Source organism: Ochotona curzoniae, unplaced genomic scaffold, assembly GCF_017591425.1.
Source record: "Ochotona curzoniae isolate NIBS_2020 unplaced genomic scaffold, NIBS_Ocur_1.0 contig_3819, whole genome shotgun sequence".
NCBI lineage: Eukaryota > Metazoa > Chordata > Mammalia > Lagomorpha > Ochotonidae > Ochotona > Ochotona curzoniae.
Genome location: NW_024466004.1, coordinates 37,848,762 through 37,865,792, shown reverse-complemented (window position 1 = coordinate 37,865,792; position 17,031 = coordinate 37,848,762). Strand labels below are relative to the sequence as shown.

The 17,031-nt window shown below is 36.9% G+C and overlaps 1 protein-coding gene across 14 annotated transcripts in view; it reads left to right on the top strand.

The window, feature by feature from the left end:
- SNX14 (sorting nexin 14) overlaps positions 1-17,031 on the top strand; it is a 71,316-nt gene that overhangs the window by 28,566 nt on the left and 25,719 nt on the right. For 8 of the 14 annotated variants that reach the window (XM_040983722.1, XM_040983715.1, XM_040983719.1 and 5 more), the window contains 12 exons: positions 538-694; positions 1,835-1,910; positions 3,407-3,451; positions 3,536-3,616; positions 3,706-3,820; positions 6,624-6,779; positions 7,089-7,213; positions 7,675-7,733; positions 8,334-8,360; positions 10,335-10,467; positions 14,189-14,390; positions 15,709-15,792. In XM_040983722.1, coding sequence (XP_040839656.1) covers positions 538-694; positions 1,835-1,910; positions 3,407-3,451; positions 3,536-3,616; positions 3,706-3,820; positions 6,624-6,779; positions 7,089-7,213; positions 7,675-7,733; positions 8,334-8,360; positions 10,335-10,467; positions 14,189-14,390; positions 15,709-15,792 — 1,260 coding nt within the window. Of the gene's footprint in view, positions 1-537; positions 695-1,834; positions 1,911-3,406; positions 3,452-3,535; positions 3,617-3,705; positions 3,821-6,623; positions 6,780-7,088; positions 7,214-7,674; positions 7,734-8,333; positions 8,361-10,334; positions 10,468-14,188; positions 14,391-15,708; positions 15,793-17,031 lie in introns of those variants that run through there. The other 6 variants (XM_040983723.1, XM_040983714.1, XM_040983713.1 and 3 more) reach the window with 3 other exon arrangements.

The following is a 17,031-nucleotide window of genomic DNA, read 5'->3' as shown; positions in this document are numbered from 1 at the left end:
GAAGTCTATCTGGGTGGGTTTCTTTGTCTTTGGATTTTCTTTGTCAGCTATGTCTTTTCTCCTATTCTTTTTGCAAAAGATGCAGAACTTAGCCAGGGAAGCCAGTTTCTATAACTGCTGTGAAGTTAGTTGGATATGGATATGAATGCATATGTGTTTAAGAATTTTGAGTAGAGAAATTTTGGTTGTTTTTTGCATAGCCCAAGATACAACATTTGTTAACTAAAGTTGTGTGTGCTAGATGTTTTCTATAGATTTTTTTCACTTTCAAAAATTATTGTTTGCTGTTATTTTATATAGCTGATGAGTTTAAGTTCTTGTTTGCCAAAAGGAAAAAGGTTTGTTTATCAGTTTTCTGGGAAATAAACTCTTTGCAAAGAGGAATTTATTTCTTTATATCCTATTTCTGAGATGTTTTCCTAAATTGAGAAAGAGCAGGGATTTAAAGTAGGGTCTTCTGTTTGCTTGTACAAATGACTGAAGTTATTTAATGTTGCTCAAATGGTTTCAATATTTAATTTTAATCTGTAATTACAGTAAAAAATACAGAGTTTTTACAACAAGCTGCTTTGGAAGAATATGGTCCAGAACTTCATATGGCTTTGAGAAGTCGAAGAGATGAACTACAGTATTTAAGGAAGCTCACTGAATTGCTTTTTCCTTATATTTTGCCTCCTAAAGCAACAGAGTGCAGGTATAAGTAGATTAGCAAATATCATAGTAACATTTGTATATTGCTATTCATGATTCTAATAGTACACTAAAGCTTGAGCTTAACCTGTGCTATGAAAAAAATTTTAGCATGTCTTAAAATGCTAAGTATTCATAAAATGTCATAAAATGCCAAGTATTCATAGTGTATTACCCTATTTAGGAGTTTTAGGAGTTTTTTTTTCTTGAAAACTGATTGAAATTTTAGAAAAACTGGAAGAACCCCCCCTCTTTTTAAAAGATTATTAATTTTTCTGGAAAGTATGATATACAGATTGAAGGAGAGACTGAGAAAAAGATCTTTCATCTGCTGGTTTGTTCCCCAGATGGTTGCAACAGCCAGGGCTAAACTCATCTGAAGCCAGGAGCCTTCTCCTGGGTCCTCCCAAGTGGGTGCAGGGTCTCCAGCCTTTGGGCCATCCTCTCTTACTTTCCCAGGCCAGAAGCAGGGAGTTCATGGGAAGTGGAGTAGCTGGGACATAAACCAGTGCTAATATGGGATCCTGGCGCATGCAAGGTGAGGATTTAGCCACTGAGTTTTGCACCAGCCCCTCTCCCCTTTTCATGTTTAAGATCATAATAGTTTATTTTTGTTTAAAGATTTATTTATTTATTGGAAAAGGGAAATTTAGATTAGCGGGAAGAGAGAGGGAGAAACAAATACACTTTTATCCACTGATTAGCTCCATACATGGCCACAGTGGCTGCAGCTGGGCCTGTCTAAAGCTAGGAGCCTGGAGCTTTTTCCCAGTCTCCCATTTGGGTGCAGAGGCCCAAGGACCAGGACCATCTGCTGCTCTCTCAAGCACATTAGCAGGGAGCTAAATTGGAAGTGCTTGTAGTGACCCAATTATTTGAGTCATCACTGCTGCCTCCCAGTGTGTGTAATAGCAGAAATCTGGACCTGGACCTGGACTCAGGAGCTAGAGCCAGGTAGTAAACCCAGGCACTTCAGTGTGGGATTTGGGTACCTTATTTATAGGCCAAATGCCCACCTCTACAATCTGCGTTTTCACTGGATGCTTAGGTAATTCATTTGTGTTTCATTGTTAAGAACTAATATGAATTGCTATATTTTATATTTATTTATTTATTTATCATTATTATTTATTTATTTTTCCAGATCTCTGACTTTACTTGTAAGAGAGATCCTGTCTGGTTCTGTGTTCCTTCCTTCTTTGGATTTCCTTGCTGATCCAGTAAGAGTTTTAAAAATTTTTTATTTTAGTTATGGTAAAATACACTGCAAATAAAAATTAACCATCTTAAATGCTTTTTTATGTACAACTGAGTGAAATTAAAGGCATTCATATTATTGTGCAGTCATTACCAACACCCATCTTTACAAGTTGGTCTTATGAAGCTGTAACTTTTCACCACTGAATAACTCCTTCGCTCTAGCCACTCCACTTCATGTCTTTATGAATTTGACTACTCTAGATACCTTACTAAAAAAAAAAAAGATTTGAAGAAACAAGGATAATTTACCTTTTTTAGAAGGTTTATTTGTTTTTGTTTTAAAGGCAGAGTTACAGAGATAAAAGGACAGAGATCTTCCATTGCTGGTTCACTCCCCAGGTGGCTGCAGTAGCCAAAGATGGATTTTTCTGAAGCCAGAAGTCCAAACACTTCTGGGCTGTCTTCTGTTGTTTTTCCATGCATATTAGCAGGGATCTTGGTCAGAAGCAGCCAGAACTCCAGCCAGTGCCCGTATGAGCATATGGAATGCCAGCACCACGGAGACTTAGCCGGCTATAGCTCAGTACCAGCCCCAGCTTATAAATATCTTTAATGCCAAAATAAAAGTTTTTTGTTTTTCTGGTGTATTTTCAAAAAGGCTAAAATCATGAATTTTAGACATTTAAAATTCTACAATATATACATTTTTGTGTTTTGTTAGTATTCCATTTATTTCTTCATTTTTCCAAGAAACTTTCATAATTCTGCAAATTGTAAGCAGAATACAATAATGTAATTTTAAAAAATAAAATGTATTTATTGATTTATTTTTAATGATTTATTTATTTTCATTGCAAAGTCAAATATACAGAGAGGAGGAGAGACAGAGAGAAAGATCTTCTGTCTGATGATTCACTCCCCAAGTGAGTGCAACAGCCGGTGCTGCGCCCATCTGAAGCCGGGAACCAGGAACCTCTTCCGGGTCTCCCATGTGGGTGCAGGGTCCCAAGGCTTTGGGCTGTCCTTAACTGCTCTCCCAGGCCACAGGCAGGGAGTTGGATGGGAAGCGGGGCCACCAGGATTAAAACCGGTGCCCATATGGGATCCTGGCACTTTCAAGGTGAGGACTTTAGCCTCTAGGCCACACCACCGGGCCACTGTATTTATTTCAAGGCAGATTTATAGAGAAGGAGAGAGATCGTCCATCTACTGGTTCACTTCCCAATACTACAGCAGCCATGGCTGTGCCAGGCTAAGCTAGGAGCACCCTCTGGGTCTCCTCAGCTGCTCTCTCCCTGGTGCATTAGCAGGAGGCTGGCTCAGAAACCGGAATAGCCAGTACTCAAACCAGGCACAGTTGCACAAGATGTGTATCCCAAGCAGAGATTTAGTTCACAGCACCATGAGGCCCACCCCAGGTTTTTTTTTTTTGTGTGTAATCAATGGCTGATTTTGTTCAGAGTATGCCCCCTCCCTAATGATGTAAGTTTTTTGAACTGTGTTTATTTTCCTCTAGGATACTGTGAATCATTTGCTTATCATCTTCATAGATGACAGTCCAGTAAGTATTGAGCCTAAACAAAAAAATTCAGGTTTAATTTTGCTCTGTATGACAAATCAAGTGAGTATTTTAATTTTTTTTAAGCCTGAGACAGCTACTGAACCGGCTTCTCCTTTAGTTCCATTCTTGCAGAAATTTGCAGAACCTAGAAATAAAAAAACATCTGTAAGTATTCTTAGCAATAATATTTTTGATTTAACTTTACACTATAGTTATATAATATTAACTTACTTTTCCTTCCATATTGTGTCAAGGTACTGAAGTTAGAATTGAAGCAAATCAGAGAACAACAAGATCTTTTATTTCGTTTCATGAACTTTCTGAAGCAAGAAGGAGCAGTACATGTATTGCAGTTTTGTCTAACTGTGGGTGAGGCTTCTCTGTGTATTTTAGTATAGTCTTTTAAGAACCCTTTTTGTGTTTCAATCTTTAGATCAGATCTGATGTTGGAAAATCATTTTTTATTACATTACTGAATTTTATTTGTTAAAATGTCTTCTTTAAAATATTTGTTTTATTTCTGTTGGAAACACAGAAAGAAAAGGAGAGAGAGAAAAAGGTCTTTAATCCACTGGTTCACTCCCCAAGTGGCTGCAATGGCGGGAGCTGAGCCAATTTGAAGCCACAAAACCAGGGGCTTCTTCCAGTTTTCCTACATGGGTGCAGGGTCCCAAGACTTTGGCTATCCTCTTCTGCGTTCTCAAGCCATCAACAGGGAGCTCGATTGGGAGTAGAGCAACTGGGACACGAACTAACAGCTGTATATGATGCTGGTGCTGTGAGGCTGAGGATTAGCCAGTTGAGCTATCACACCAGCCTGTATTTGCTAAAAATTCTAGTAGCACCTGCAACTTACTTTCAAGTATTCAGTTGTTTCCAGGTTGGGACATAATCCATTACTGACTTCAGTTAGAATCGTAGTACTAGGGACTGGTGTTTTGCTGCAACAGATTAGGTCATTGTCTGTAATGCCAGCCTCTCATAAATACTGGTTCAAGTCTTAGCTGCTCTGTTTCCAACCTGGCTTCCTTCTAATGTGCCTGAAACGACAGTGGCGACCGACTCAAGGATCTGAGTCTCTGCATCCTTGTTGAGACCTGAATAGAGTTTCTGGCTTCTGGCTTAGGCCTGGTCTAGTTCCAGTTGTCTTAGCCATTTGGAAACTGAGCCAGCAGATGAGAAATGTCTCTTTTTCTTTCCCTCTTTCTTTCTCTCCCACCTTCTCTCTTCTTTCCCTGTCTCTCTTTCTATATCTGCCTTTCAAATGAAAATAAATCTTAAAAAATCCTAATTGCAGAAAATAACTGCTACAGTTTCACTGTAATGAAGATAAGACTCATCCAGTAGTCCACATTAGTAGTGCTTTGGCAGTAGTTGTCATGGATTATTTTGATTAAAGAATCAAATTAAATTTTTCTCTTTTGGGTGGAAGCATTATAACAACTTATGACAAATGGTCTTCGTGGACATGGAATCATGTAGTAATACACTCTTGTGCCTAGGGAATTATCTGTGTTGTAGATCAGCAGTCAACTCATTGCTGAGTAGTATTCCATTGCATGGATATATTTGTTTCTTTTCTTCTTTTCTTTTAGATTTTATTTATTTTGATTGGAAAGGTGGATATACAGAGAGAAGGAGAGACAGAGAGGAAGATCTTCCATCCGATGGTTCACTCCTCAAGTGGCCGCAATGGCTGGAGCTGACACAATGTGAAGCCAGGAGCCAGGAGCTTCTTCCGGGTCTCCCACGCAGGTGCAGGGTCCCAAGGCATTGGGCCGTCCTCGACTGCTTTCACAGGCCACAGGCAGGGAGCTGGAAGGGAAGCAGGGCTGCCAGGGTTTAGAACCGGCACCCATATGGGATCCTGGCGTGTTCAAGACAAGGACTTTAACTGCTATGCTATCTATCCAGGCCTGTTTTTTTTTAAAGATATTTTTTTTTGTTGTTTTTAAAAAAATAATATTTAATTTATTTTTATTGGAAGGTCAGATTTACAGAGAGAAGGAGAAACAGAGAGGGATTCCATTCACTGGTTCACTGCCCAAATGGTCATAATGCCTGGAGTTGAGCTGATTTGAAACCAGGAGCTTCTTCTGGCTGTCCCACAAGTACAGGGTTCCAAGGCCCTAGACTATCCTCTGCTATTTTCTCAGGCCACAAGCAGGGAGCTAGATGGGAATTAGAGCAGCTGGGATATGACCTGGCTCCCAAATGGGATGCCAGTGCTTGGAAGTAGAGAATTAGCCAGTTGAACTAACGTGCCGGCCCCATTTTATTTTCCTTTTGTTAAAAGAATTATTTATTTACTTGCAAGGCAGAGTGGCAGTGAGGGAGATCGTCCATTTACTGTTTCAACACTGAAATGGCTGGAAGAACTATAGTTGTGCAAGTTGAAGCCAGGAGCCTAGAGCCTAGAGCATGATTCAAGTTTTTCATGTGGTTGATAGGGACCCAGGGACTTGGACCATCTTTTGCTGCTTTTCCAGGCACATAAACAGAGAATTAGACTAAAAGCAGAGCAACTGGAGCAATTGAACTTGAAATGACACTCTGATGAGGGATGCCAGTGTTGAGGAAGGTGGCTTAACCTTGTGCATCATAGCACCAGCTCTATTTTTCTCTTACTTAAATCTTTCAAAAACTTAAATTGATCAACCCAATCATTTGTGATTGCTGTTTCTGTTCTTGGTTGCAGATCAAATAGCAATATGAAATTTTCATGAAGAGCATTATGTTTAAGTAATGCGTTTCTTAAAAAGATTTGTTTTCTGGCTTGGTGTGATGGCCTAGTGACTAAATCCTTACCATGTATATGCTGCTGCCCCATATGGGGGCCAGTTCATATCGTGGGTGATGCTCTTCCCATCCATTTCCCTGCTTGTGGCCTGGGAAAGCAGTGGAGGATAGTCTAAAGCTTTGGGAATCTGCAACCACCTGGGAGAGTGGAAGAGGCTCCTGGCTCCTGGCTTTGGATCAGCTCAACTCTGTTGCAACCAGTTGGAGTGAACCAGTGGATGGAGGATCTTTCTGTCTGTATTTCCTTTCTGTAGATCTGCCTTTCCAAAAAAAAAAAAAAAATCTTAAAAAAAGGATTTATTTTTATTTGAAAGACAGACTTCCAGAAGGATAGAGAGAGATAAATAATTCATTGTTGTTCTTTTCTTTGTAGAGGAATTTAATGATAGAATTTTGCGACCAGAATTATCAAATGATGAAATGCTATCTCTTCATGAAGAGTTGCAGAAAATTTATAAAACATATTGTTTGGATGAAAGTATTGACAAAATTAGGTTTGATCCCTTCATTGTAGAAGAGATTCAAAGAAGTAAGTCAATGAATTTTGTAACTGTTTTACAGTTTTTACAATTGTCATACATCTTCTGGTTATTATTATAATAGCTGTGAGGGATATAAGCAGCTGTTAAGATGAAAGCTTACATTTCACATGGCTAATGTTTTTGGGAACTAAGACATGATTCCAATTTCTCATTCCAATATGATTATTTACAGTGGACTTTCTGTGAAATATCATTTTAGGGCTATGTGCTGTATTACAACCATGCATTTTAAAGAAATATATAATGTGTTTAAGTTATTCATGCACAATTCTGCAATGTAATTCTTTTTTTATTAGTTGCTGAAGGCCCATACATAGATGTAGTGAAACTTCAAACTATGAGATGTCTTTTTGAAGCATATGAGCATGTTCTTTCTCTACTGGAGAATGTATTTACCCCTATGTTTTGCCACAGTGATGAGGTAAGTGAAAATATTGACCTTGTCTCAGAAATTTTTTACAAAAAAGTTATATAGCAGCTGTGATTATTAGATGAATGATTCAAATTGAAAAATAGAATAAGATTATGAAAGTTATTAGAGACTAGAAGTTAATTATAAGAAGAATGCTTAGTATTTTGATTCTAAAACCATATGTGTTAATGTGACAAATGTAGATTCGAACCAAAATGGTCTGCCTGATTTTGCTATTTGACTGAATGGCTTTTCTACATACAGAAAACTGATTTATGTTTGCATGCTACAGACCAATGGAAATCAGGTGGTGTGAATATTTTCATTGTGATGTGTTACTTCTTGCTCTGCTTGACAGTTGTTATAGATTTAAATGGCTTTTTAAATTTAAATGTAAATTAGAAAATAATAAGATAAGCATTTTCAATGCCTATTAATGTAATAAATCAATACTATTTGTTACATTGAAGTATTTCAGACAACTTTTGAGAGGTGCAGAATCACCAACACGCAATTCGAAATTCAATAGGTAGGTGTATTTTACCATGTTTATCTTTTATTTTTGAGCTATTTGGTACTAGTCATTCTATTATAGACTATCTTTGTTAACTGTTTTACTGGGTGATTATGGGTTTTATTGTTATTTGCATTTCACTAATGAGTTATGGGACTGAAACACCTATAGTAAGCTGAAGACGCGTGAAATTCTTTTAGAACAACATATCTGTTGCTTTGTTGTTAGTCTCATATTTAATAAATATTAGTACTTGATTCATTTATTGGATACTAGAAAATACGTGTTTAACTTCAGTCCATAGTTATTCACAGGTACTCATTAGTTCTCCCCCTTACCAAGAAAAAACTTACTGGCTGTAAAAGTATAAGTTTTCATCATTTCCTTAGTTTCTGGCTAGAAACTATGCTTGCATTTAATTTTTTAAAGAGACCAAGGGAGAAGCTTTATGCACTTATAAACTGGATAATTTGTCTTAATTTGTTCTTATAGTTTATATGTACAAAATGCACTCAGACATCACCTCTGTAAATGTACAGAATAAATGTATCATTTTTAATATCTGGGCTTTGTCTCTCTCCTCTCTTATATAATTTCACATATCTGTCACTGCAGAGGTAGCCTAAGTTTGGATGACTTTCGGTAAGTCTCAAGCATGTCACTCTTTTCAGTATAAATTAATGATTAAAGTGTAGAAAGTATAGCCAAACAAGCTAAGTACAGCTAAAACTGTAGCTATCTTTATATGTTACCTAGAGTAGCCTTTTAAAATCTATCTCTGTTTTGACTCTAGATATCTCAATTTGAAATAGTATAATGTGTCATCATAAATAGCCTATTTATAAATAGCCAAATTTGTAAATAGCCAATCATAAATAGCCTAATTCTTTGAAGATGTTTTCATTATTTATTTTGCCATTGTTTTACTTTTCAAGGATGTTCTCCTGTTTTGTTGATTTTGTGTAAATTACCTTTAGAAAAATTTTAAGGGATTTTCTTGCTTTAAGCAAGAATACTGTTTCTCTTTCCAGACATTGCATGTAAGATACTGAAAAAGCATGTCATAGTTCAGAAACTAACTGTTTTAGAATCTCTAGATTTTAGAAGTTTTCATGATATTTTGTCAAAAATTTCCTTTTTGTCTTTGGAAACTTTATGTCAGAACTATGTCTACAGTTCTGAATTACAAAAATTACTAAATGTTTTCTTTTTCAGATAAAATGAGCTGGTTTACCCTTACTACTTACTATTAGTGTTTTGACAGTTTTAATGTAAATTTGATTTGTTTCTGAAACATGTTAAAATAAGATCGTATTTGAAATTTGATCAGTTTACTTTTATTTCTGTAGCTGTCACATTGTTTTAGTAGGTAACAAATTTCGATCGAAACAGTAATAATTGTCTATTAAGCTTTTGAAGCAAGTTTTCTTTAATTTTAGTAGTTAGTTTTATATGGATTTCTTCTATAAGAATAATAATATAGGGCATGAAATTTAAATTGAATAAAAGTTTTATTTGCTTAAACCATGGGGAAGTAGATTCTACTAAAGAATTTTTTTTCTGCTACTGCTCTTAGCTTTTCTGTTGTTGCTTTTTGTTTTTAAAAGTTTAATTTTGAAAAAAAAAAAGGCAAAAGCCATAGCATAACGGGCCCTTGTTTTATGCTTTGTTTGCTTTATCCTTATTCCCACTGCTGATTCTTATCCTTAATCTCATTGCTAACCTTTGACATTTTACCATTTCTTTCTATTACTTTGAACTTAAGTGCCTTTTCTACCTCATTTCTCTTGAGTACTTACATGATTTCCTGAACCACTTGTTAATTATAGAGGACAAAGAATTATTCCTTAAGTTCCATCTGAAAGTGAAGTACTGGGAAAGTACTTTCCCCCATTGTATTGTTATATTAGCATTACACTGATTCTAAATGAATTTTCTGTTTTGAACAAGACTTTTAACACAATTGTTTCAGTATGCATAATAATGAAAACTGTAGACCACAAGGGTGCTCTCATTTTCAAACGTTTTTACTTCAGTCAGTGTTTTGAAGTAAATTTCAAATGTTTATTAATATTATCTTATTTACTCATGCATCAGTCTTTTAAAAAAAGGCTTATTTACTTATTTTGAGGTTGGAATTGGATAAACACACTCACACACACACACACATACAGACAGAGTCTATTTGCTAGTTTACTTCAGAAATGGCTGTAATGGCCAGGGGTGGGCCATGCCAAAGCCAGGGCACATGAGCTTCATCCTGGTCTCCTATGTGGGTGCAGGGGCCCCAGCACTGGGCCATCTTATGCTGCTTTCCCAGGCACTTGAGGAGAAAAAGTGAAATTGCAAGTGGAGCAGCCAGGATTTGAGCTAGCACCCATATGGGATGCAGGTGTTGTGGGTGGTGGCTTTACCCGCTACACCCAAGTGTGTGCCCTCATCTCTCAAATTTAGACTTTAAGTACTCTGTTACTTTAGCTGCTGAGATATTGACTTAATCTGTGCCTGAAAACTCCCTAAGTTGTGCTTGCTTTACTTTCATTTTTTGTTCATTATTGTTTATAGTAAACTAGACTGCTGTGATAATTGGCTACATACTGTTTTTTTAATATTTAGGAGCACGCAGAAAAGAGGAGAATCATTTGGCATCAGCAGAATAGGTAGCAAAATTAAAGGAGTATTCAAGAGTACCACAATGGAGGGAGCTATGTTGCCTAATTACGGTTTAGCTGAAGGTGAAGATGACTTTGTAAGTAAAAATTCTCCAGTTTGATGTGTTCAGATTTACAATAGCTTAAAAAACGAGATATATTCATTTCTTTTCTTTGTCCTTAATCTTCTGGCTGCAGACTGACTTTCTATTTCTCATTCTTTCATTAGTCTTAAGTTTCATGACACTAATCTGATTTTTAAGCTTATAGGATACCAAGATTTGCTTATTAAAGAGAATGATTTATGTTAAGCTGAGATACTTCTAGTAGTGAAAAAGTGAAACTTTTGGCTTAGGCTTTTACCCCCTATCTTGGTGTTATCTCTTTCTAGCCACATGCCCCAGGTCCACACAATTGGTAATAAAGACCCTCATACTTTGCTGCCTAAAGTGTCTGTGAACTAGCAGTGTCAGCATCATCATCTCTGAGTTTGTTTTAAACTAGGGTGTGGAAGCCAGTCTTGTGGTTAGCAGGTAAAACTACCACCTCGGATACTGGCATCTTACATGGGAACCAGGTCTAGTCCTGGCCACTTTATTTCTTAAAGGGTTCCCTGCTAAAGGCCTCAGAGAAGTGGCAAAAGATGGTCCAGGTGTTTGGGTCCTTGGGTGTCCCTGTCGCTTACGTGAGAGACCTGAAAGAAGCTCCTGGTTCCTAGCATTGGCCTGGTCCAACCCCAGTCAATGTGATCATCTGGGGAGTGAACCAGTAAATGGAAAAATCTCTGTTAACTCTGACTTTCAAAAATATGAATGAATCTTTATAAATAAATAAGTAAATAAATGCAGAATCTCAGTCCACAAATTAGACACAGTTTCTGTTTTAACAAGATCTAGGACTTGGCTTGGTAGTCTACTGGCTTAAGTCCTTGCCTTGCATGTGCTGGGGATCCCATATGGGCACTGGTTCTAATCCCCATTCCCATCCAGCCCCACTTGTGGCCTGGGAAAACAGTCCAGGATGGCCCAAAGCCTTGGGACCCTGCATCTGCGTGGGACCCGGAAGAGACTCCTGGCTCCTGGCTTAAGATCAGCTCAGATGTCTTATTTGGAAGTTAAGAGAAAAAAGAATCTGCCTCCAGGGGATAAAGTGGTTTGTGATTCCAAGCTGGGAGACATTATCTCTTAGAAACCTTAATGTAATTGTTTAGAAGTAATGCCTGCTTGGTGTGTGATTATGGGCAAGTGGCTTAGTTTTATTGTAAATTTGTGTCCACACCTGTGAAAGAAATTCCATTTACATTATATAAGGTATTATGAGGGGAATTAAGCAAATAATATGTATGTTGCTAAGAATTTTGCTTTGCTTGTTTGTTTCTTAGGTTGATTTTAAGGGGCTGCTTTTTATTTGGGGATGTTCTATTTTTTTTTCTTAGCTAGTTTTTTTATTTAGTTTGCTAAATAAATTATCTTAGCTTATGATATACTTTCCCTCTTCAAAAGCCAGATTTGTTTATAAAAATTCACTGTAATATCCGTGGAAAAATGCTACCTGGAACCTCAAATTCTGAGCTATAGAAAAGATGTCTCCCTCACACTTGCTTTGTCCTTTTCCTCTTTTCCTTTCTCCTTCCTTCCTTCCTTCTTTCCTTCCTTCCTTCCTTTTTTCCTTCCTTCCTTCCTCCCTTTTTTCTTCCTTCCTTCTGTCCGTCCGTCTTTCTCTCCCTTCCTTCCTTCATTCCCTCTTTCCTCCCTTCCATTTATTCTTTCATTCATTCTTTCGTTTATTTACTTGAAAAGCAGAGAGACTGAGGGGAGAGAGAAAGAGAATGCTCTTCTGGTTCAGTTCCCATATGACTACAATGGCTGGAACTGGGCTGGGCTGAAATCAGGAGGCAGGAACTCCATCTGGGAATGCCATTTGGGTAGAAGGAATCTAGCCATCGTCTGCTGTATCCCAAGCGTGTTAGCAGGAAGCTCAGTGTGGAGTGTGCAGTAGTTAAGACTCAGACTTGGATATGGAATGCCTGAGTCCCAAGCAGGGACCTTACTGTACCATCACACGCACCTTCTCTCTGCTTTTGTACAAGCTTATATGGAGATAACTTACCACATAAAAAAGCAAAGCCCACCATCTATGATCTGTTTTGATGGTTTCTGATTTTCTTTTTTTTTTTTTTTTTTTTGGCTGAAGTTGTTTTCAGCAAAGTGTTAAGAAGGCCTCCTAAGATCACTAGCAATTTTATCTTATAAGGGACAGTGGAAAACCAGTACAGGACAAGGACAGAAAAAAAATCAACAGGGCTTTGTACGAGAGGAAAATAATTTTCTCAGAGGGGATATGTAAGCTACTTGCGAGAGAAAGAATGGAGAGTGACAAAAAGGTGCTAAAATTCTGGATGGATTTTCCTGATTACTGCTTTCTCTAACTAGGCTTTTTGAATTCTCTTAAATGTCACAACCTTTGATTCATTGCTTTAACAAAAACTGCTCAGGATGACTGTGTCTTTTTTCAAAAATATTTTGCCCTCTTTAATATGATTGAAAGATATGTAGGTGATCAGAGTTTTATGTGCCTGCTTCAAAGGTTCTCTTTCAGTTTAAAGAATTAGATTTTTTCTTCATTACATAGAGGTACATCAAAAAAGTTTGTGGGAAAATGAAACTCAGACTGTTTCCTAATTAGTACCTTACTTCTTAATGTGTGTTTTTCGTGAACTTTTTAAAGCCCTCCTGTTATTTCTGATTCATAAGTTTTTTTTTCTCCTTTCAAAGTATGTAATAATCATATGTTTAAATATTCATTTTATTGTTTGATTTCTGGATATTTCTGTATTCAGATTCTACAAACTCTGAAGTTTGTTAAAAAAAGTTTTTAGTTTTTATTGGAAAGACAGTGATAAGGAGATACAGAGAAAAAATTTTATATCTGCTGGTTCACTCCTTATGTGGCCAAAATGGCTGGAGCCGAGCCAATCTGAAGCCCCGAGTCAGGAGCTTCTTCTAGGTTTCCCAAACAGGTGCAGGGTCCTGATCCCTTGGGCCATCCTTGACTGCTTTCCCAGGCCACAAACAGGGAGCTGGATGGGAAGTGGAGCAGTCAGGACACATAAAGCTCCCATAAGGGATCCTGGCTCATGCAAGGCAAAGATCTAGCCATTGAGCATGGTACCAGGCCCAGTATGGAAAATTCTGACTGTATACCTTCTTTGAGATATTTTCTGTTTCTGAAAAAGTATTTTTAATATTCATATATAGTATTAACAATAATAAATTATATCCCAAAGAAATAGAAATACTTTATGATAGTTTGTGTCATACCCAGTATTTTGAACATGTAAGTAAAGGTAAAATTTGAAATAAACTCAATTGTTCCATTTCCCTGTATTGGTTTTTATGTTGAATATTAAAATTTAAATTGCTGTTTGTATTTAGGAGCTATTATTTCCCCTGTGTACGAGAAGTATTTATTAGCAATAGTGAAACGTTTGCAGTTGTGGTATAGTGAGTTTGTCTGGCTCTCCTTTGCCAAGACCCAGTGTCTCAGTTGGGCAGTGTGTGCCCTTTTAATTTTTTCATAGTCTCTGAAGGGTCAATTCTCTTAAAATTTTATTTTTGTGTATGAATGATGTAACAAATTCTAGAGTTAATGGTAATAACTTACTGGATTCAATTTCTTGTCCACTTTTTCAGTAGAATGTTCAGTATCACATAATTTCGAAAGTCCTAAAGATGAGCAATTTTTATGGGCGTATTTCCAGCTCTGCCTTTCATTTCCAATGGAACAGGAAATACTAAATGAGTCTTGTTTTGTTCCTAGATTGAAGAAGGCATTGTTGTAATGGAAGATGATTCTCCAGTGGAGGCTGTGGGCACACCGAATACTCCCCGAAACCTTGCTGCATGGAAAATTAGCATTCCATATGTAGATTTCTTTGAAGACCCCTCTTCTGAAAGGAAGGAGAAAAAGGAGAGAATTCCCGTGTTTTGTATTGATGTCGAAAGAAATGATAGAAGAGCAGGTAGGAAGTTTCATGAGTGCCTTTCTTGGAAGATAATTGTGAATCTATTTCTGTCATTTTACTTTGCCATTCCTAAGTATTGAATATAACTTATATATAAAAGGTAAGTGTCCGGAACAGCAAAATGAATGAAGGTCTAGGATTTTCTGGGCTTTTTGTTTGTTTTTTTCCCTTTATCAGTGAACTGTTAGTTCATTCACCTAACACTTATTGAATACATTTCTGAAACATATCTAATAATAAGGCATTTCTATGTCTTTTTAAGTGGTTTTAGCCATTAAATTTTTAACAATTAATTGCAGTATAGTTAATTGAATTGATTGTCCATTAATCCAATATCTGGTATTACACCATTTTAATTGAAATAACATTTTCCGTCTTCAGTGGTGGGCTAATTATGTTTGATGAAAATGTGATTGAACACAGCTAGTTATCTTCATGTTGCTGTGTGTTTTTGTTGTTTCAGTGTGGACTGTAACAGAGACAGTAATGAAAGAGCATTTGTAGTGACATAAATAATCTCCACCACTGCCTTTGACTGAGGGGTAGGACAGTCATTGTAAGGATAAGTACATTAAAGCCATGTACGTTTGGGAAGTTTGGTGTGCAGAAAAGTACAGCTGAGTTCATGAAGAGGGAACCACCTGAGGGAGAAGGAAAGAAAGTAAAAATATTGGCAGATAGTTTTGAGAGAAGTAACAGTAATAGTGTAAAGGTCAGTAATAAATTCTCCTTATTTATTTCTCAGTATCTATTAGGTTTTGGGATTTTTCTCAGAAGCTGCACATATTTCAATAATGTAGAACATAGAAGTGGGGAAAGAAGACTGCCCCAAGGAGATAACTATTATTTTTCCTATTTTAACTAAGTCACAGGAAGACTCTTGCTTTATCCAGGTCCGAGGCAAGGCTGTTTGGCTTTGCAGTAGTTGGTGGTCAGTCTTGCTAGATGCTTATCTCGGCATTCTAGTAAGTTTGTTTTAAGTTTTTTCTTTGGGACTTTACCTTTCATAGATAATTTTAATATGTGGAATAAAATATGTTAATAATGTGGTATTAGAAGTAACAACTTATTGATACTGTGGAGTAGTTTCTAAATGTGTATTTTTATTTGTACTCATTGACTTTTATTTGTCTTTGTAAAATTTTTAGTTATTTGAACCAGCACTCTACTATGAGATTCAGGTGTTCAGGAGGTTGGCTTAAACTGATTAACCACAATGCCTGCTTTAGCTTTACGTTTTTATTCTTTTTGAAAACTGCATTCTTTTAGTACTTGGTCATAAAATTGTTACTCTGTGTTTTTCTTTAATTTATAGTTGGGCATGAGCCTGAACACTGGTCTGTGTATAGAAGATACCTCGAATTCTATGTACTTGAATCAAAACTAACAGAATTTCATGGTATGTTGTTTTTATATAAAATTCTGTTTCAGCATTAGCATTCTTGAGATCTGTTATCAGATGACTTTTTAAATTTGAAGTAATTGTACTAAAAAATTAGTGATACTTCTGTACACTTTTATTGTTAATGGGAATATACTTTTTCTTTGTATTTGTTGGTGTTTTTGTATAACAGCTTTTTTTTTATAAGAAAATTAAAATTTATTGTTAACTATATTTATGAGGGAGCAGTGTGATGGCTCAACTGGTGAATCTGCCTTGCAGCACCAGCATCCCATATGAGCACTAGTTCATGTCTCGACTGCTCCACTGCTCCAGCTCCCTGCTTGTGGCCTGGGAAAGCAGTGGATGATGGCCCAAAGCCTTGGGACCCTACACTCATGTGGAAGACCTGGAGGAAGTTCCTCGATCCTGGCTTAAGAGTGGCTTAACTCTTTGGCCACTGCAACCACTTAGCGAGTAAACCAGCAGATGGAAGATCTTTCTCTCTGTCTCTCCCTCTCTCTGTAAATCTGACTTTGTAATAAAAATAAATAAATCTTTTAAGAACAGACATGTTTAAAAAACTTTTTTTTTCTAATGAAATTTGGCCTCTTTACAAATTTAAAAAATTAAAATTTAAAGGGTAGCTGTCACTTTCTGTCAGTCTGGCACACTGCCTGCCATCCATATCAATTTTCTTAATTTAATTTTTATTGGAAAGGCAAGTTTACAGAAAGAAGGAGAGACAGAGAGAAAGATCTGTCCACTGTTTGACTCCCCAGGTAGCCACAATGATGGAAGCTGAGCTGATCCAAAGCCAGGAACCAGGAGTCTCTTTTGGGTCTCCTATGCAGGTTCTGGGTCCCAAGACTTTGGGCTGCCCTCAATTACATTCCCACATCATAAGAAGGGGACTGGAAGGAAAGTGGAGCAGGTGGGACAAGAGCCCGTGCCCTTTTAGGATCCCAAATGTGTAAGGTGAAGATTTAGCCACAGAGCCATTGTATTAGCCCCCTGCTATCTATGTTTTGTTTTTCTCTAAGAACTTTTCTTTTTTTGTTTAATGTTGAGAGATGATATTTTAGCTTCATAATAAAAATTGGATCATTCAAAAATTGATTGAATTTTCAACATTACTTTTTGGTGTTAAAATTTCCAAATTCAGCCCTGTTTTAAAAAGCTTGTGTTTTTTTTTGTTTTAAGTGTACATGAGAGGTCTTCAAAAAGGTCATGGCAAGTGAATATCATTGAAAAGCT